Source organism: Bos javanicus, chromosome 16 (genome assembly GCF_032452875.1).
Source record: "Bos javanicus breed banteng chromosome 16, ARS-OSU_banteng_1.0, whole genome shotgun sequence".
NCBI classification, from domain to species: Eukaryota; Metazoa; Chordata; class Mammalia; order Artiodactyla; family Bovidae; genus Bos; species Bos javanicus.
The window spans coordinates 31,954,843-31,975,842 of NC_083883.1; the positions used below are offsets into that span (position 1 = coordinate 31,954,843).

A 21,000-nucleotide genomic window follows, 5' to 3' on the forward strand; every position below is an offset into this window, starting at 1 on the left:
GAATGGTGAATATGGATTCTCTTTTGAATCAATAAAGAGCTTGAAACGTAGTTTATCAGACATTTTCATATGCAAAGACTTGCTGCCACCCCATTTGTTTACAGACTGTTGGCCAATGACCGTCCGCTTGCAGCATCCATCTCCAGAGCATCACAGCTCAAGCCGTGCAGTTACCACTTTTAATTCTTAACACACTAAACCCAGGAAACTAGACAGGCTAAATCTGTTAGTTGAAAATTGTTGTCAGTCCCTAGTATTGTTTAAAGACAGACTAGCTGGAAGATACTGGCAGGAATTCCACGTTTCTTTGCTGAGAGACAGCTTGGAAATAGTTTGGCAAAATGGCATTTTAGTTATTTTTGGAATTTTTTTCAATATTTTAATGTGTTTATAAGACTTATGTGTATGGTTTATGTTTTAATCAGAGGGTTCAAATGTGTGTGCACACACACACACATACCTGTCTTTATGTAATAATGTTTATTAAAAGTTAGGTATAATAAATCTTTTATAATTTAAAAACTATTTTAATAGGACAGGGGAACCTGTCTAAAGAAATACAGTGTCATATACTAAGAGATGAACATAACTTTTGTTTTTAATGTAAAATTCAAAACACTATACATAAAATAGGTCACTCAACATGAAAATTTTTCTAGTATTTTGTTATCATCATATAACTATTCTGTAAATGGCATATGAAACATTGGGGCAATTTGAAAAGAGATATTTTATTTTACTTTTTTATTGGATAAAATATACATTTTATTGATAGCCATAAAAAATATAAAGAAATGAATTGCACTAAGCCTTTACATAGGAGTAATCATTATTCCAATAAGACTTTCAAGAATGATAATGTTAGTATTCCCCAAATACGTGTCTGTACACAGCAAATTTCTAATAAAACCCCAATATAAATTTCATGACAAAATATAATTCAGAACTCCATGTCAGACAGAAGGGTTTGGTATAAATCAAGATACACCTGCAACAGAAGGAGGGGGGATGTTGGCCGAATTGGACCTACTTTGTAAGGATTTCATTAAAAACCTTAGTAATTAAGACTCTTCAGCTCATGAATGGATACACGAGTCAATCGAACAAAAGACAGAGCACCAAAACAAAGCCAATCAATATGAAATTTGCTTTATAACAGATTGCTGGGCAGTGAGGAAGGTGAATTATTTATTAAATGAAGCTAGTACTATTTTTTTTTTTTTTGGTATTCACTTTATATATTATTAAATATAGTGTTAATACTAATATATATAAAATAAAGTAAAAAAAAAATTTGTGTGTGTAATAAAGCCCATTGTGAATACTTGATGCTTCTTGGCTATTCCTTTTTGCCTTTTTAAAATATTGGTGTATAGTTAGTTAATAATGTGTTAGTTTCAGGTATACAGCAAAGTGATTTATTTATACGTGATCTATTCCTTTTTTTTTTTTTTTTTGCAAAACAATTTGTTTGCAAAAATTAGTAACTTGAAAACCCTTTCATAGGCATCTCTTCCTCTGATCCTATCAACAAGGATAGGATTGTTGATAGGATCAGAGATATCCTATCTTTCTTAAAAAGAGATATTTTAAAAGGAAATAATAGCTTCTTATTTATTAGCTTTAAACAATTAAATGTTTAAACAGTGGGCTCTAAGGACACAAGATAGAAAGTATTTTCTTCTAAAGTCTATGGTTGCTGCTTGTGGATCTTCATCAACCTTCTTAAGATAGTGTGTGTTAGTTGCTTACTCGTGTGCAACTCTTTGTAACCCCATAGACTGTAGCCCACCAGGCTCCTCTGTCCGTGGAATTCTCCAGCAAGAATACTGGAGTGGGTTGCCATTTCCTTCTCCCAGGGATCTTCCTGACCCAGAGATTGAACCCAAGTCTCCTGCATTGCAGGCAGATTCTTTACCATCTGAGCTATAGGGAAGTCCCTCTAAGGCAGTAAGTTCTTGAATATTCAGGATACCTGGAAAAAACTCAAAGCATTTATATAGTGCTTTTAACTTAGGGCTTTATTGGTTGGCAATGACCAAATATTTAAGATATGCTTATTGGCATGCAACAAGCAAATGAATGTGACCATCATTCATTTGGAGTAGTTTGAGAATTAATTCCATCTTCTTTCTTGTTCTTGATTTACACCTTTGCAATATTGTCTCTTTAGGTGCAGGTGTAAATATATTCCCGCCCTCAATTGCTTATTATTTTTGAGGGTGTGTATTTGACATTCATATGTTTGATACAAATAAAATATTAAAATGAATCTAATGGTAATTTAGAAATAAGTAGACACAGGAAGGAAAAATAAGATTGTAACAAAAAGAGAAAGAAATGGCAAACCACTCCAGTATTGTTCCCTCGATTACCCCAGGGACAGTATGAAAAGGCAAAAATATATGACACTGGAAGATGAGTCCCCCCGGTCAGGACATGTCCAATATTCTACTGGGGAAGAGCAGAGAAAGCTCCAGAAAGAATGAAGAGGTTGGGCCAAAGAGAAAATGATGCCCAGTATTGGATATGTCTGGTAGTAAAGTCTGATGCTGCAAAGAACAGTATTGCATAGGAACCTGAAATGTTAGGTCCGTGAATCGAGGTAAATTGGATGCAGTCAAGTAGGAGATGGTGAGAATGAATATCGGCATTTTGGGAATCAGTGAACTAAAATGGACAGGAATCGGCAAATTTAATTCAGATGACCATTATATCTATTACTGTGGGCAAGAATCCCTTAGAAGGAATGGAGTAGCCCTCATAGTCAACAAAAGAGTCTGAAATGCAATACTTGGGTGCGATCTCAAAAATAACAGAATGATTTCCATTTGTTTCCAAGGCAAACAATTCAACATCACAGTAATCCAAGGCTATGCCTCAACCACTGATGCTGAAAAGTGAAAGTTGAATGGTTCTATGAAGACCTACAAGGCCTTCTAGAGTTAACACCAAAAAAAAGATGTTCTTTCCATCATAGGGGATAGGAATGCAAAAGTTGAAAGGCAAGAGATACCTGGGGTAACAGGCAAATTTGGCCTTGGAGTACAAAATGAAGCAACACAAGAGATGACTCTGCACATGGACATCACCAGATGGTCAGTACCGAAATCAGATTAATTATATTCTTTGCAGCCAAAGATGGAGAAGCTCTATACCATCAGCAAAAACAAGACCTGGGGCTAACTGTGGCTCAGCTCATCAGCTTCTTATTGTGAAATTTAGGCTTAAATTGAAGAAAATAGAAAAAACTACTAGGCCATTCAGGTATGACCTAAATCAAATCCCTTACAATTGTACAGTGAAAGTGACTAAGAGTTAAGGGATTAGATCTGATAGAGCAGAGTGCCTGAAAAACTATGAACAGAGGTTAGTGACATTATACAGGAGGCAGTAATCAAGACCATCCCCAAGGAAAAGAAATGAAAAAAGGCAAAATGGTTGTCTGAGAAGGCCTTACAAATAGCTGAAAAAAGAAGAGAAGCGAAAGGCAAAGGAGAAAAGGAAAGATATACTCATCTGAATACAGAGTTCCAAAGAATGGCAAGGAAAGATAAGAAAGTCTTAAGTGAACAATCCAGAGAAATCAAGGAAAATAATAGAATGGGAAAGACTAGAGATCTCTTCAAAAAAATTGGAGATACCAAGGGAACATTTCATGCAAAGATGGGCACAATAAAAGACAGAAATGGTATGCAATTAAGAGAAGCAGAAGAGATTAAGAAGAGATGGCAAGAATACACAGAAAAGCTATACAAAAAGAAAAAGTCTTAATGACCCAGATAACCACCATGGTGTGTTCACTCACCTAGACACAGGCATCCTGGAGTGTGAAGTCAAGTGGACCTTAGGAAGCACCACTATGAACAAAGCTAGTGGAGGTGATGGAATTCCAGCTGAGCTATTTCTAATCCTAAAAGATGATGCTGTGAAAGTGTTGCATTTAATATGCCGGTAAATTTGGAAAACTCAGTAGTGGCCACTGGAAAAGGTCAGTTTTCATTGCAATCCTGAAGAAGGGTGATGCCAAAGAATGTTCAAACTACCATACAGTGCGCTCATTTCACATGCTTGCTAGGTAAGGGTCAAAATCCTTCAAGGTAGGCTTCAGCAGTACATGAACTGAGAACTACCTGATATACAAGCTGGGTTTAGAAAAGGGAGAGGAACCAGAGATCAAATTGCCAACATCCTGTAGATCATAGAGAAAGCAAGGGAATCCAGAAAAACATCTACTTCTGTTCATTGACTATGCTAAAGGCTTTGACTGTGTGGATCATAACAAACTGTGGAAAATTCTTAAAGAGATGGGAATACCGGATCACCTTACCTGTCTCTTGAGAAACCTGCATTCAGGTCAAGAAGCAATAGTTAGAACTGGACATGGAACAAGGGACTGGTTCAAAGTTGGGAAAGAAGTATATCAAGGCTGTATACTGTCACCCTGCTTATTTAACTTCTGTGCAGAGTACATCATGTGAAACAGTGGACTGGATGAATCACAAGCTGGAATCAAGATTGTTGGGAGAAATATCAACAATCTCAGATATGCAGATGATACCACTCTAATGACAGAAAGCTAAAAGGAATTAAAGAGCCTCTTGATGAGGGTGAAAGAGGAGTGTGAAAAAAAATTGTTTAAAATTCATCACTTAATAAACTAAGATCATGGCATATGGTCCCATCACTTCATGGCAAATAGATGGGAAAAAAGTGGAAAGAGTGACAGATTTTCTTTTCTTGGGCTATAAAATCATTGTGGATGGTGACTGCAGCCATGAAATTAAAAGATGCTTGCTCCTTGGCCGAAAAGCAATGGAAAACCTAGATAGCATATTAAAAAACAGAGACATCACTTTGCTGACAAAGGTCCATCTAGTCAAAGCTATGGTTTTTCCAGTAGTAATGTGCGAATGTGAGAGTTGGACCATTAAGAAGACTGAGCGCCAAAGAACTGATGCTTTCGAATTGTGGTGCTGGAGAATACTCATGAGAGTCTCTTGGACAGCAAGGAGATCAAACCAGTCAAGTCAATCCTAAAGGAAATCAGTCCTGAATATTCACTGGAAGGACTGATGCTGAAGCTGAAGCTCTCTCTGATACTTTGGCTACCTCATGCAAAAAACTGACTCTTCAGAAAAGACTCTGATGCTGGGAAAAATTGAAGGTGAGAGAAGAGGGCAGCAGAGGATGAGATGGTTAGATAGTATCAATGACTCAATGGATATGAATTAAAGTAAACTCCAGGAAGTAGTGGAGGACAGGGGAGCCTGGTAGGCTGCAGTCCCCATGGGGTTGTAAACAGTTGGACATGATTTAGCAACTGAACAACAATAGAAATTAATATGCTAGGTCAGAAGGTGTATGGTCAAGTCTGATCTGGGCAGGAAGTGGAAGGGATGTGTGACTACCTCGGTGTGGCACAGCCCTCCCAGTGGGAAGTACTTGTTGGGAACTTGATGGGGTGGGGTTTCAGGTAAGGAGTTGGTATTGGAGATTGGAAGAAAGAAGTGAGGGGAGTTCATTGTGTCTGTTTGAAAGCTCTGGAGTAATGAAGAATGTATTGCTTTTCCAGTCAACTGTCCTCAGGCAAGTCGAGTTTTGCTTCTCCAGTCAACTCTCCTCAGGCAAGTCGAGTTTGCATGGCCTCATTGGCCACATGAGGGAGAGAACCGTGGAGAGAACCGTGGCATGGGAAATTTGGAGAGGTTCCCTGTGGCCGGTGTGAGCTGGCTTGAAACCTTTTCAGCAAGCCTGGTTCTTGCCCTGAACTTCCTGCCTTTGTTATCCTTTCAGAGAGCTGGATACCAATCCCCCCCCACCTCACCCCTGCTGAGTGAGGCTCACACCAGGGAATCAACATAATTTACAACCCCTCCCAACTCCTACTCTGTGCTTTGCACAAGTTAGGAGAACAGTGGGTTTAAAGGAAATAGGTTGAAATGAGTTCTGTTCTTGGGGAGCAAATAGAAGCAGATCAGTGTGATGTTTCTTTGTTTGCAAAGCTATCTTTTCCCTATGTTTTCTAAATTTTCTACTTATTTAAGAACTCAAGAAATGAATACTTTGTAATAGAAGAACATTTAACTGGCTCAGTAGGGCAACTTTAAATTGCATATCTGTGCCTAGTACTTATGAAGCTCTTTAGATTCCCGGATTATGCATGAGAATTTGGACTGAACACATACAAATCAAAGACTTGGATAAAAAGTGTTCATGCACAAGCACAGAGCCCATCATTTTCTTGCCTTTGATAAGATAGGCAGATCATGTGGCAGTTATTATAAGTGTCTCTCCTTATAGACTGTGCTTGTCGTCATATAATTGGAAGTACGGTTTAGATGATAAACACTTGCCAGAGCCACGGATCCTTTGTTCAACAAAAGCTGGCTCTGGTATCTTTTTCATATACGTCGTTTTCTCAGGCCAGTAGAATGTTATTAACTCAGACCGAGGCTCTGGTTGACAGTATATTCTGGTTGGATCTTTGTGGTCCTGCTTCAGAGTACTTGAATCCATCAGAGTATCTAAAAAAGCATCCCCCTAAATACAGTGGACTGAGATTGCCAGATTTATTCAAAGATTATTTCTGTTTAAAGGATTTAGACCTCAGCTCTTCATTCTTCCCACTGTCATAATTTTCTGAGTGCTGAGGCCTTGCAGATCTTGTCTCTCTGTTTATTCAGTTACAGAATTTGCCAACAAAGAGGCTTGGACCAAGATCTGCTAATCCCCTGGTAAGGCTAGTGAAGGGGTTAGTTTTTCATATTGTCTATTCTGCTTGCTTTGAGTATGTTGGTTGAAGAAAGCTCCAGACATAAAGCAGCTCTAAACACTCAAGCTAATAGAAATAAGTATGAGTGCAGGTATTTCATATATGTATATATATATATTCAGCAGCAAGCTGTTCTACATTTGTTTTAACACTTTTTGCAATTTTTTTTAAACAAAAGATACTGCTGTTTACTCTTCAATTGTAAAGGAAATAGTGTTTGATATCCGTAAGTTTTGCTTACTCAGTCCTCACAGAATTGCCTTTCTAGTATTCATAAAGAAAAATATTTTATAATTTTTACTAAGTTTGGGGGAAATACTACTATAATTGTGGTTTGATAGAAGGTGATTGTCTTTGAATGTTCAGCTTATTTAGAAGGAGTGTGAATGGTGGTCCTGATGTGTGAACACCCCACTAGGACTGAAGGGCACGTTGCAGGTGGTTTCTCCTTCCGAGCTGGCTCACCGGGGCTCTGTTACTGGCTTGATTGACTTGTTACTTGCAAAGCATACATGGCTGTTCTTCCCTGTGTCTCCTGCTGATAAACTACCAGTATAACTGTCTTTAACCCAGGCCTCTAAGCTTCTATGCAGTCTTCTCCAAATCTTTAGGCATGCATCTGTCTTCTCCATCTGTGTTTTCAGAGAACCTTGTGCTTACCTTATCACCTAACAATTATGTTTGCATGTCTGACTCCTTTACCATATTGCAGGGCACTGTATCCTAATCATCTCTGTCCTTATAGTGCCTAATAGAGTGTCTGATATATAGTATAAGTCCAGTAAGTATTCATTAAATGAACTATTAAATAGCTAAAGCCTAAGAAAGATTGAGATACTAAATGACTGTGGAGTACTTCCTTCTTATACATATGTTAGACTTTTTTTCTTCCTGTTAAGGACAGGCATGTAAAGTTGTATTTGTGCTAGCTACCAGGAAGCCCATGGTATAGACTGAGACTCAGAATCAAAATCAAAATACCATGTATTAGTAATAGGATGATGTGTGCAGGGAGTTTTGGAAAACCAGGGAAGGACACCCTGTTCAGCCTGAGAGACCAGAGAAGGCTGTCTGAGGGGGTAGCCGCTGGAGTGGAAGATGATGGCTGTAGTATGGAAAAGCCATTGATGTGAGGAGGGGTCATACCAATATGAAGGAAGGTCCCTGCATATACTCAAGGCCAAAGACAAGAAAAGTCTAACCAAGGCAGGGAAGAGAACGTGGCAAAAAGGAGCCAGATTAGAGAATGTGAGATACTCTTTCAATTTTGGTGCTGCTTAGATATGAAAAATAGGAAGTGGGAAAAGTGTTAGGTGTGTTAATATTAAGAAATCTCTGGTATTCCTGGGGGGATACTTAAACTTGAAGAAGTGAGGTGCAGCTCACATGGTATAGGACTTTAAAGCTCTGAGGGACAGCCAGAAATAGCTCTGTAAATTGTTTTGGAGAAGTAAAAACAGTCACTCTGGACCTTTGTGTACCTGCCGGAGCCTTGAAGGGTGCTTCTTTGAACTCAGGCAAGCTAAGGTTTCTGAAAGTCTGGAAAGTTATAAACTGTGGAAGAGAAAGCGCTGTGTAGAGGATCACTCAGGGGAAGCCTGAGTATCCGGACAAACACTCCAAGTCCCAGTGACTTGGATGTGAGTGGTGTGGAGTTGTCCAGTGAGCAGAAACTCCACTGCCTCATTTCTTATCACGTGAGCTTGGGAAAGTTACGTGGCCTATTGAAGGCTGCTTAGGACAGAAGGCTGTGACCCTTCATCGAGTCTGTGTATGGATTTAACTGGGGATTAAAAGGTGAGGCATATGGAAAGCCCCAGCTTGTGAGCCCCATTCTCTTTCATTCTGATTTGCAGTATAAGGTTATCACCAGCCTTCATGGTGGTGTTTTTCCTCTGAGCAGAAACAGCCCGAATGCTAAAACCCCTGCATAATCCTAGAGGTCTCTCTCTCTCTCTCCCCCAGGCAGTTGCCTCTGTGACTGGGGCTGGAGGAGTCTCTGCAGTGAGTGTATAGATTCTCCGTCTCCGGCCCCTGCCCTGCCATTGGGACCCCACCTGTTGGAAACTCCCTTGCTTGTGATCAAGTGGGTTTTGATGTTTTGATGGTCCTGTCCCTGCCCTGATGAAGGATGTTTATCAGCTGACAGAGCGCACAGCACAGATACTTTACATAAGCCAGAAATTTGCATAGGTTGTGTGTTTCTTCTTCTTCTTTTGTTTTTTTTTTTTAAATCTGAAGTGGGGGAAGAGGGGAAAATGCCAATAAATGAGATTTATTTACATTTTAAGTATATCCAAATAGGCACAGAGCCTTCAATAACATCTTAGAACTTTATCTGTTGGAATTTTAAAAATGAGTTAGAAAATTGTTGCCCAAAGATATTGTTTTCTAGTGTTAGAAATTTCAAATTTTTAACGTATGGGGTTATTTTCCAAAAACTACGAATGTGTTTATTCCTGGTTCTCCAGTGGTTTCCTCTTATCTAATGGGTCTTGGGTAATTTTAAACAGCAGCTCAAGTTTGCATTGTGCCCTGTAAGGATTTTTGAAGTTATTTTAACATTTTCTCTTTTGGGGAAAAATAGACATTTAAAATAACTGCAGCCTCCACCCCCCCAAAAAAAGTAAGATTAACCCCACAGCTATGCAGTTTAATTAATCACATTTTATCATTAGAAAATATAATAGTCCACACATGGCCTTTCATCTAAATTGACATCTTATGCTTGAAGTAAGATTTGAGGGCCTCCCTGGTAGCTCAGTGTTAAAGAATCCATCTGCCAGTGTGGGAGACGTAAGAGACACCGGTTCGATCCCTGGTCCAGGAAGATCCCACATGCCGAGCAGCGACTAAGCCCGTGTACCAGCTATGGAGCCTGTACTTCAGAGTCTGAGAACTTCAACTACTGAGCCCGCCTACCCTAGAGCCCGTCCTCCACAGCAGAGGCCACGGAAATGAGAAGCTTGTGCACGGCAACTAGAGAGCAGCCCCCAGTTGCCAAAACTGGAGAAAAGCCCATGCAGCAATGAAGAACCAGCACAGCCGAAAATAAAAAATAAAGTAAGATTTGAATAGATAACATGCATAATTAGGACAGAATTTTGTATAACGTAGATGAGTAATGGCTATAAAGGCTTTTAAAGAAAAAAATGTATTGAATGATTAAAGAGCAGTTATCTCTGTTTCTGAGATTATCATCAGCTTTGCGGGAGATGAACAGTGATAACTTGATTAAAACACCTCTTTTCTTCTCTGTTTTGTCTTCTATGCCCAATGCAAAGGTTACAGGTATTACAAAGAGTCGTGTTGATAAAATATCCCTTGATAATAGAGATGAAAGTGGCATTTGAAGCACAAGATTAATATTCCTGATGCAGCATTTGCACCAAGTTAATCACTCATGCCTGCCGTCACTCTTTTTTACTGGGTTAGCGCATACTTTTCCAGGAACTATTAGGATTTCTAGTGAAGCTACAGTCATACACAGGACGTTGTCTAAATCACTTGAGTATGTGTTTAAAAGGAGCAGTCTGTCAGTGTGCAGTGGAAATGCCAAAGCACAAATCACTAGCATACTCTCCTTGACCATCAGAGAAAACAACCACAGCCAAATTTAAAGCACATTTTCCCAGTGTGAAGCCAGAAGTGATTTCAGTGCTTGGCTGACATCAGGGTTTTGTTCAGAAAGAGCACACCATCTTCTCTGCTTCCCCAGTGCCCATTTAATGACCAACTTGTAGCTGTCACTGAGGGCTGAGACAAGAAGAGCTCTTGTATATGATTAACTTTTTTTTTTCCCCCTTAGAACTTATTTCTTTCCCTCTTAGGACATACAGAGTGATCACGTAAAAGCTTGTGTGTTGGTCAGTTTTGCTATTTGTATGCTTCTTTATAGAATTTTTCTAATATTTTTTAATTTTAATATTTTATTGATCTGAAATTTAACCCTGGATTTGAAACAGTTTCACCTTTTCTTTGATGGGAAAATGATTCCCTATCCAGTGGTAGACTGAACAGTAGACTCTCTGAGGGCAACTCCTACAGGGTATTGTTGTTCAGTTGCTAAGTGGTGTCCTACTCATTGAACGCTAGGCTCCTCTACTCTCTTCCGGAGTTTGCTCAAATTCATGTCCATTGAGTTGGTGAAGGACCAAGGGGAAAAAACAGACTAGATTTTTCTAGCCTCAGAAATTGGGAATTGGAAATACAATTTTTTCCCTACCTACATTTCTCCCAATCTCCTCTATACAAACACCTCTCTCACCCCCCAAAACTATGCTAATTTCTGAGTTAATTATTGAATAACAGCACCATAGAAACTCTGAATGATTTATAGGATGAAACAGTGTTGTAAATGTGTGTGGCTGGCATTTGGAGGGGCAACAGATGGTAAATAGAATCAGTCATTGTGTCTATTCATCTCCTTGACTCTTCAACTTCTTTACTATTACTGAAGATGAAGGGACAGCTTTCTACCAGAGGCCTTGGCTGAATAGTCATAAGCCTGTTTTCATGGGTGTACAAAAAATATGAAAATCATGATCATGTGAAATGGGAATGTTTTTGGGAGCTGGTAACTTCAGTGATCTGTGAAGGTTTTATGAAGATCAGAAATATTTCTGGCGCTCTTAAAAGAACAGCTTAAGTAATTTGGGGCAGTTTGATTCCAACTAAAAATATGGATGAGTTGGATATACATCTTTTCTAAAATAAATTCTCTGGATCAAATATTTATAATTAAAATAGATCCTAAGAATAAAGATATTATTTATGGACATGGAGAATGTAACTGACTCCCAGTGCCTAATGTTTTAGTTATACGAAAAAGAATGTACTAGGAAAAAATAATCTTTTAAGAAATATATTTATTTATTTATTTGGCTGTACCAGGTCTTAGTTGCGGCATGCAGAATCTTTAGTTGTGGCATTTGTTGTTCAGTCGCTCAGTCGTGTTCGGCTCTTTGCGACCCCATGGACGAGGCTTCCCTGTCCTTTACCATCTCCCGAAGCTTGCTCAGACTCATGTCCATTGAGTCGGTGATGCCATCCAACCATCTCATCTTCTGTCATCCCCTTCTCCTCCTGCCTTCAAATTTTCCCAGCATCGGGGTCTTTTCCAGTGAGTCGGCTCTTCTGATCAGGTGGCTAAAGTATTGGAGCTTCAGCATTAGTTCTTCCAATGAATATTCAGGGTTGATTTCCTTTAGGATTGACTGGATTGATCTCCTTACAGTCCAGGGGACTCTCAAGAGTTGTGGCATACTAACTCTTAATTCCGGCGTATGGGATCTAGTTCTCCAACCAGGGTTTGAACCTGGCCCACTTCATTGGTTGTGTGGAGATTCAGCCACTGGACCACCAGGGAAATACTGGGAAACGTGTCTTTATGCACTGAAATTTCAAATAAGAGTCAGGTAATTCCCACACAGGAGTCCAAGGATTCAAAACCTCTGAAACTAAAAATATGGTTGAAATTCTCCTGAATATAGCATGTATGTATATAGCATGAATGCACACAAACATATGGACTTGTTAACCAAAACTGCAGAAATGGAGACCTGATTGTGATCAGATCAGATCAGTCGCTCAGCTGTGTCCGACTCTTTGCGAGCCCATGAATCGCAGCACACCAGGCCTCCCTGTCCATCACCAACTCCCAGAGTTCACTGAGACTCACGTCCATCGAGTCGGTGATGCCATCCAGCCATCTCATCCTCTGTCGTCCCCTTCTCCTCCTGCCCCCAATCCCTCCCAGCATCAGAGTCTTTTCCAATGAGTCAACTCTTCGCATGAGGTGGCCAAGTACTGATTGCGATAAAGACACATTTATTTGCAGTTTGCTGGGTCTGTAGCTCAAGAGACACAGATTTCAGAAGCACTTGAACACGGACTACAAAATGGAGGAAACTTATCAAGGCAAAAACTTCAAGGCCACAGTGAGTTAAATAAATTGTTTCTCAAGAATTATAATTGGAGCTATCTAGAAGGAAGGGTGCTTGTTAAGCAAGGATTGGTTGGGGGGCTGAAGTTGAGGCATGGTTACAATAAAGACCTTGAAACCCTGAAGTCACAGCTGGAAAGTGTTGTTCTAAATATGGTTGGTGGTGTCCTTGGGTGTGATACCATTCAGAAAAAATTCATGTTCTCAGTGGAGCAGGGACATGTCTGAGAACAGATCCTCAGTGGCGGCTCTACTCCATTTCTGTATGCCTTAACCACGGTTACTCCCATGTAATTTCAATTTGTCATCATATTTCTAAGATAAATAAACATGTGACTCCCTCCTGTGGAAATTATAAGCTTTTCTGAAATCATTAAAATGGGATGCAATGTAGGAAGTATGTTAGATGGAGCATACAATGCTCATTTTTCAAAACATTTTGTGATGTGGTACTGAAGATAGAAATGGACGATCGTCAGGTCTCCTCAGACTTACCTCTTGGGTAAAATAAAAATTTTAACTAGATTCCTTTGTGAAATTTCTCTCATTCCTCTCAACTTTTAAGCCAGAAGGAACAAGAAATTGAGAACTCCTGAAGAGTACACGTGTGTACATGTTTGCTCACGTGCTTTTACATGGGTTACATTTCTGTGGCATTTCTGAGCTGTGTCAGATGTGTGTTTCCTGGTGAATATTTTTATGGTCCCTCCCTTAGTCTGTGTTGGAGGTTTCAGATATTGTCAACTCATGTACCAAAGGGATCCAGAGAAGAACAAGAGTATTGCATTGGCTAGAAAGTCAGTGTATGAAACAGATTTACAATTTTTTAAATTTAGATTTAAACGTTTGCTTGCTATAAGTCTAGTCGGTTAGAATTGGGAGTCTGTTTTGATGAATGTTCAGATGATGCTGAGGAATGGGCTCTGGTTTAAATCTTCATGTGGGATCCAGAGTGGACCTGAACTGTACTGTAATCTTGTATCACAGCAATGTTGGAACTCAACTTTGCCAAATTGAGGGGTTTTTTCTGTTTTTTGTTTGTTTGTTTAACATACTAAAAATCACAATCAAGATGCATAAGCAGGTATGTGTGTGCATGTGTGCTCAGTTGCTTCAGTCATGTCAGACTCTTTGCAACCCTGTGGACTGTAAGCAGGTAGTCTTGTCATATTTGTAAGTCGAGTTGCTATGTCAGTGAGTTAAAGTATTCTATATAGAACACTTTGCTTATTTAGAGAAAAGTGTCCTGGGGCCCACAAAAGTTAACTGCTAAACTTTTTCCCCTGCAGCATTTATAAGAGCCTCTACTCCTCAGATTTTTTTATTGCCATTGCTTTCCCATTGTCTCAAAAGGAGAATAATAACTGTTGAAGTCTGAAGGAGAAACCAGGAGATCTTTCTTTTATTCACTTGTTCAACAAATATTTGTTGACTTACTTAGTTCAGTTCAGTCACTCAGTCGTGTCCGACCCTTTGCACCCCCATGGATTGCAGCACGCCAGGCCTCCCTGTCCATCACCAACTACTGGAAAAACCATTGCTTTGACTAGACGCACCTTTGTTGGCAAAGTAATGTCTCTTCTTTTTAATATGCTGTCTAGGTTGGTCATAACTTTTCTTCCAAGGAGCAAGCGTCTTTTAATTTCATGGCTGCAGTCACCATCTGCAGTGATTTTGGAGCCCTGATAAATAAAGTCTGTCACTGTTTCCCATCTATTTGCCAGGAAGTGATGGGACCAGATGACGTAATCTTAGTTTTCTGAATGTTGAGTTTTAAGCCAGCTTTTTCACTCTCCTCTTTCACTTTCATCAAGAGGCTCTTTAGTTCTTTGCTTTCTTCCATAAGGGTGGTGTCATCTGCGTACCTGAGGTTAATTGGTATTTCTCACGGCAGTCTTGATTCCAGCTTGTGCTTCTTCCAGCCCAGGGTTTCTCATGATGTACTCTGCATAGAACTTAAATAAGCAGGGTGACAATATACAGCCTTGATGTACTCCTTTCCCGATTTGGAACCAGTTTGTTGTTCCATGTCCAGTTCTCACTGTTGCTTCTTGACCTGCATATAGATTTCTCAAGAGGCAGGTCAGGTGGTCTGGTATTCCCATCTCCTAAGAATTTTCCACAGTTTGTTCTGACATTGACTAACTGGTACATGCCAAATGTGGTAGAACCCAGGGATATAGAGAAGATTAAGAAGGGAGGGAGGGAGGTTCAAGAGGGAGGGGCAGCTAATTCACTTAGTTGTACAGCAAAAACTTTACAACATTATAAAGCAATTCTACTCTAATTTAAAAAAAAAAAAAAGGAAGGACAATGCAAGTGTCTTCATGAAGCTTATAGCCTAGTGTTGGAAGAGAGATTCTGTACAAGAATTTAAAAGAGCAAAAGATTCTAATTCCCTTAAAACATGAGTGACAGGAGGAATCTGGAAATAGGCAAATGGACCTGTAGTTTTGGTGGCAAGAATTGTGGGGTACTTCTGGCCAAAAGCTCAGTTTGCTCTAAGACGTAGGAAGAGCATTCATATGCTGGAAATTGCCAGCAGGGTAAATGGGGAATGTGGATTTGAGGAGAGTTAGGGCCTTCCCAAGTGTCACTAGCGTTAAAGAACCGTCCTACAAATGCAGGAGACATAAGAAGGGATGTAAGTTTGATCCTTGGGTCAGGAAGATTCCCTGGCAAAGGGAATAACAACTCACTCCAGTATTCTTGCCTGGAGAATCCTATGGACAGAGGAGCCTGGCAGGTGACAGTCCATAGGGTCTCAAAGAATTGGACATGACTGAAGTGACTTAGCATGCACACAGGAAGACCTGAAAATAGTCATGACAGAATGGGGAAGCCAGCAAGAGAAAGAGAAATTGCAAGAGAAAATTTAAGGCTAGTAGAGAGTTATTTTCACAGAGAGGGATGCGATCTTCTCAGTCATGTGGTTTTCCTTTTTCCCAGATTCATTCAAGTTCTGGACCTAGGCAGTGGGAAGGCAGATAATCTTAGCAATTCTTATTCTTCAGTCATATGAAGGTATTAGTATAGAGGGTCCCTCCATTTTCATTTAGTTATTATGTTTATTCTGGCAAGTATATGGAGGATTTATCCCTTTGTTAAAAACATTTGACTCATAAAAATTTTTTAAGAGCTTATATGATCAAGTAAGTCGGCAAAATGGTTAACATTACATCGTGTGCATTATAGGAAGCAGTAACTCTTAAGAAAAAGACATCTTTCTAAGGTATTCTGGCTAATGAGCCCTTCTTTGGGAGCTGAGGATAATGGCATTTGCCTGTCTGAGAAATAAGTTACAAAAGTAGGTAATTTAAAATAGATTAAATTAAAGAAGGTATTTTAAAGATGCTTAATAAGTATACATGCTCAATAGATTTTTCCATCTTTCCTTATTTAGGTTCTCTTGATCTCTCTTTCCCTTCCATATATATAGACAAATGCGGTCTTTTATATTGTGTATTAGATTAAGTTGTGCTATTCTATGCTGAATGGGTTTTCCTAAGAGAGAATCTTGAATATGTTCAATTTTCCTTTTCAAATATTTAGAGGAAATATTTTGACACTAAGGATCTTATGCATTCCCTAACCCCATTAACCTTTAGTTTTAGTTCCACATGATTTGTTACTTTGGTCTGGCCTCAGTCCCTGGGATGCTCATCTCTGTCTCAGGGACGGGAGTTGGCAAGCAGCTCTGGTAGGCTTTGCTTGGGGTCCTGACCAGAAGAAGCATGTCAGAGCTTGTCATTATTGCCTAAGCCAGTCGTAAACAAGATTTCCAACTCAGGAGTTCAACTCTAGAAATCAGTGTGTCGAGAGGAATTTTAAGTTGTGTTTATTTGTTCCATTAGGTTGGGATCTTCTTAAAAGAAAATCAATGATAATGCCTCATAAGCTGTATCTATGATGTTTTTTGCCTTTTACAATGAAGTTGCATCCATATTATTCCTCTTCTTGTATTGTATTTGACAACATCCTTCATGATTTTATACTGTCGACTAAAAAATAAAGTCACAACTTGAGAGTAGAGAGTTCTTTTATTTGGTGAGAATGTTTAGGACTCCGAACCCCTGGGAGACAGCATCTCAGTAGCTCTGACGAAACTGCTCCAAGGAGGCAGGAGGAGAAGTTGGGCTATATACAAGTTTGCAACAAAGGGAGCAGGCAGTCTGAACATTAAAGATCAGGTATTGTTTAAGGGCTTTAGCATTGCATGTGGGGGGAGGGGTGGCAGCATCCACTGGATCCCAGTTTTGGAGAGCCTTCATTCACATTTGGAGGCCAGGAATCGCTGATGGCCGTGACATTTCTTGTTTGTTCATATGGCAGGAGGTATTCTCATTTCATAATGTACACATTCATATTTATCTACATAAGATTAGGCCCTGTGTCAGCACACAGCTTAATATACTTGCCATAATAGAATATGACTGAAAGTTGATGGGACCGAGGAATTCTTGGGTGCATTTTGGTTTTGCCGTGTCTTGCTCCAAAGCGATGAAAGTACTGAAGTACCTTTGCCCTTAACACATATCCACACACACTGTGTCGTGTTTATAGGTAATAAAAGCAGGAGAGAGGAAAGAGAAATGAGCGAATGGTGCAGCTGGCACTGCTCCTGAGCATTCTGCATCTGTGCGAGGGATGGAGAGAAGCTCTCAGTGTCTGTGTGAAAGGAAGCCCCGTTTCCTTTGAAGACCTTTTGTGAACCTTCTTGGTAGCTCTGCGGTGTTTCATTCTGCAATGTTTCAGTCTGTTGTTATGCAGCTCATCACAAGATTTCCAACTCAGAGGCTGATTTAATTCCTGGAGATGGAGTTTTTAAAGTATTTCATTCCTTTTGTTTGTCCTTGTCATATCGTTATCTCAGGGACTGAAGCCTTTGACTGCCTTCCTCACTGTGTTTTTTTGGTAAAAGTTCAGTTCTTTCCTGTCAGTTTTTTTGCCATTCAGCTTTCTTTCCAGGGTTTTCAGAGGTATGAGGTGTGTGCCTAGTGACAAACTTCGTGACTTCCTCAAGTAATAATCCTCAAGTACCTCAAGGTACCCAGTGCAAACTGACCTAAGTAAATTTATTTGTGACTAATTTATGTGGAAATATGTCTGTAGCCTCCAGTTGTTAGGGGGAAGGGAGAACTGAAGGTCTTGTCATGCAAGCAGTTCCAGGCAGGGTGGTGTAATGAAAGCAAGTCTCAGACTGTATCACACACAAATATGAACATTACCATACAGGCACAAAAACTGTCACACCGCCTGTTCTGTAAACTTCTTGAAGCCCCTGTCTCTTTGTCCTTGAGAGCTGTCACAAGCACCTTACAAGGAATCATTCACTAGAGGTAGGTGCGAAGGTGTTTTAGCTTCAGGATTCAGCTATTCAACCTAGTCGGTTGACAAAGCTCCATTCAGCTTCCATTGTATTTTTAAATATAGAGGATTCTAAGATGTGTATTCTATATTGTATGGGAGTGTCCATACAATTTAATGTTCAAGCCAGAATACTTCTGAGAACAAAAGGAGGAGCTATTTGTAATTATTCTACGGTAAGTGGTGTAAACCAGGGCTATACCAGGGAAATTGGAACCTGTGATGATTCTAGCTCTGGGCAGGCTAGGTTTGCATCCTCTGCTCATACAAAGCAAAGATACCTATTTACATTGTATTTTCATCCATGCATGCTTAATCGCTTAGTCATGTCTGACTCTGTGTGACCCCATGAACTGTAGCCCGCCAGATTCCTCTGTCTATGGGATTCTCCAGGCAAGAATTCTGGAGTGGGTTGCCGTTCCCTTTTCCAATTTTTATCCATCCACATATCTTAAACACTCATTGTATCCACCTAGGAAAAATTATTTCTATCATCTTTTATGCAAATTAGCATCACCTTTAAGGTTGACCAGAGGAAAAGATATTTGAAACCTTTTTGTAGCTACTTCTGGCTTGGTGGCATAACATGTCAGAAAATAACCACTCCTGGAGTAATGGCTCACTAACCTACTTGAGGTGTTAACTAATACCTTTTGGATGTGAATTGAAACTCACTAAAACACATCCATCACCCTGTAATACTTCTGTACTGAAGTACTTAAAAGTTATGCCTTTGCTGGAAGACAAAATCCTGGTGGTTTTAAAAGAGAAAATGCAGTATTGCTTAGTGTGTACAGTGTGAACACAGCTTAAGACTGCATTAAGAGGAAAACACAGGCAGACTCAGCCTTTAGCAACTATATGCACTCTCTTTTATGTCTTCTGAGTGCTTTAATCATAAAATATTAGTGTGCTTCTTTGGGGGTAAAATAATGTGCACTAAAGAATACAGATAGTCACTTATAATTTGCAGTTAGTAGATTTTTAAAGTAAATAATTCAACAGCAGCACTATAGGATCAATAATTAGTATGCTGAAGAATGAATAATGCAACTGATGTACTTTCTTTTGTTTTCACTGATAGGGCGATAACGGTTTATCTTTCCTATATTCTGCAGGTAGGCATGGTTTTCAAAAAATACATGAAAATAAGATTACTATGGAAATACAGAGTAAGCACATGTCATAAAGGCATTTGCCTAATGCAAATGGCAGTCAACAGCATGGTAAAGCTGATTCCCCCCAGATCCAGAGATTATGTTTCAGAAGCACTTACTTGCTGAAGTAAGGTTGTAAGATTAGTAAATTGGTTATTATTTCATAGGGCAATGAAACTGTAATCTTGGGGTTATCTTTATACCAGAGAAAAATCAGTTGCTTCTCTATGGACAAAAATCTACAAGTTAACAAGTAACAGCAGTCTGGACCCTGAGAGATAATAAAAAAAGTAAGCCAAAGATACAGGATCCTACATTGCTAAATAATCCTCAAGTAGGCCTGTGAGACAGATCCACTCTGACATTGAAAGGACACAAAGTTGTCCTTATTTCCAAGTTTCTGATAATTTTTCCTAACAAAGTTTTTTGTTTAGTTTGACTTTGGTTTAAATTGAACTATGTGATTCTTCAGCAGATACTGCATTGTGACCTTTGTATGTGTTTTGTCTGTTTTTTTGTTTATCTGTTTGGATCAAGGGTTGGAACTTGGAACTCAGTAAGGAAGGGGCTAATGGCTTTGACTTAATCTGAAATGTAAGCAAGACCAGCTGTGTTGTTATTGGTTTGGAGCTTTTATTTCGTGTGAAGGGAGCTCTTCAAAAATCCAGGAGCTCAATTCGGCCCTTAGGCCAACTGGAGAGAAGTACATTTATTTAAAATTTTTTCTAGCAGAGGGAATGATGTATTCGATTCTCAGCTGGCACACTAGTAATTAAGAGATAGAAGCTAGGAAAAAAAGAAAAAGAAAATAGTTCTATATTTAACTGTGCTTATAGATTGTAAGAAATATTATCTTCTTTTATAGTTCCCTATCGTTGCAGAATTCACATTCTAGTTGGGAGATAGACAACAAAGAAGATAAGTAAGGGGTTGGATAGACAAAAGAAGAAAATTAAGGGGTTGTGTATTTTGTAGCAAAAGAGTACACTGAACTTGAACACTTAAGTTCAAGGTATCTTAAGGGCTTCCTCCTTTGTGTGGTAGGAAAAAGAGTCCCTGATAATCTTTCTTTTTACATTAGTATTAGTTCTCTTTCCTTCTAGATTCCCCAGCTTTCCTAAAGGACTTTTGCTACACAGACACGGTTCTCCTAGGGCATTGACTTAAGGGTTGATGAAGAAAGTTAAAGATAATTTAAAGATTATTGCAGTTTTATTTTCCTGTACAGTACTAACATTCCAAATTACCCCAAAGGGTCTGAAAAGGCCTCCTTTCCCCAAACTATCTCTTTGCTTGATCTTCCCTTTCCTCTTTCTCCCCCTCTCATTCTTTTACGATTATTCAGACTTTAAACTGCTCTGTAGTGAGTCATTAGAGATTACATTTGTCAGTGAAAATAATCAATAAACAGTCTAGAATATGAATAGAAGAGTTTTATTTGAGCCAAACTGAAGACTATACCCTGGGAGCCACAGATTTAAAAAGCACTTGAATTGTGTTCCACAGGACTACAAAATGGGAGAGAATTATAAAAGCAAAACACCACGTTACATAAATTGTTCATCAAGAATTAGGATTGGAGTTGCCAAGAAGTAAGAGTGCTTGTTAAGCAAGGATTTGCTGGGGCCCAAAATCATTGCATAGTTATAAGAGGAGACCCTGAGATCATAAGGTTGCAGCTGCTAACAGATAATGTTTTGAGAATGGCTGGTGGTGTCCTTGAGTTTGACACAGTTCAAAAGATTCATGTTCTCAGT

General features: G+C 39.3%; 1 protein-coding gene across 5 annotated transcripts in view; it reads left to right on the forward strand.

The window, feature by feature from the left end:
• The window catches only part of SMYD3 (SET and MYND domain containing 3), a 746,369-nt gene that overhangs the window by 421,018 nt on the left and 304,351 nt on the right, over positions 1 to 21,000 (forward strand). Inside the window, exon 1 of one of the 5 annotated variants that reach the window (XM_061382449.1) lies at positions 2,653 to 12,714. The exons of the other annotated variants lie outside the window; for them this stretch is intronic. Coding sequence (XP_061238433.1) covers positions 12,676 to 12,714 — 39 coding nt within the window. The 5' untranslated portion in view covers positions 2,653 to 12,675. Of the gene's footprint in view, positions 1 to 2,652; positions 12,715 to 21,000 lie in introns of those variants that run through there. 5 annotated transcript variants of the gene reach the window in all.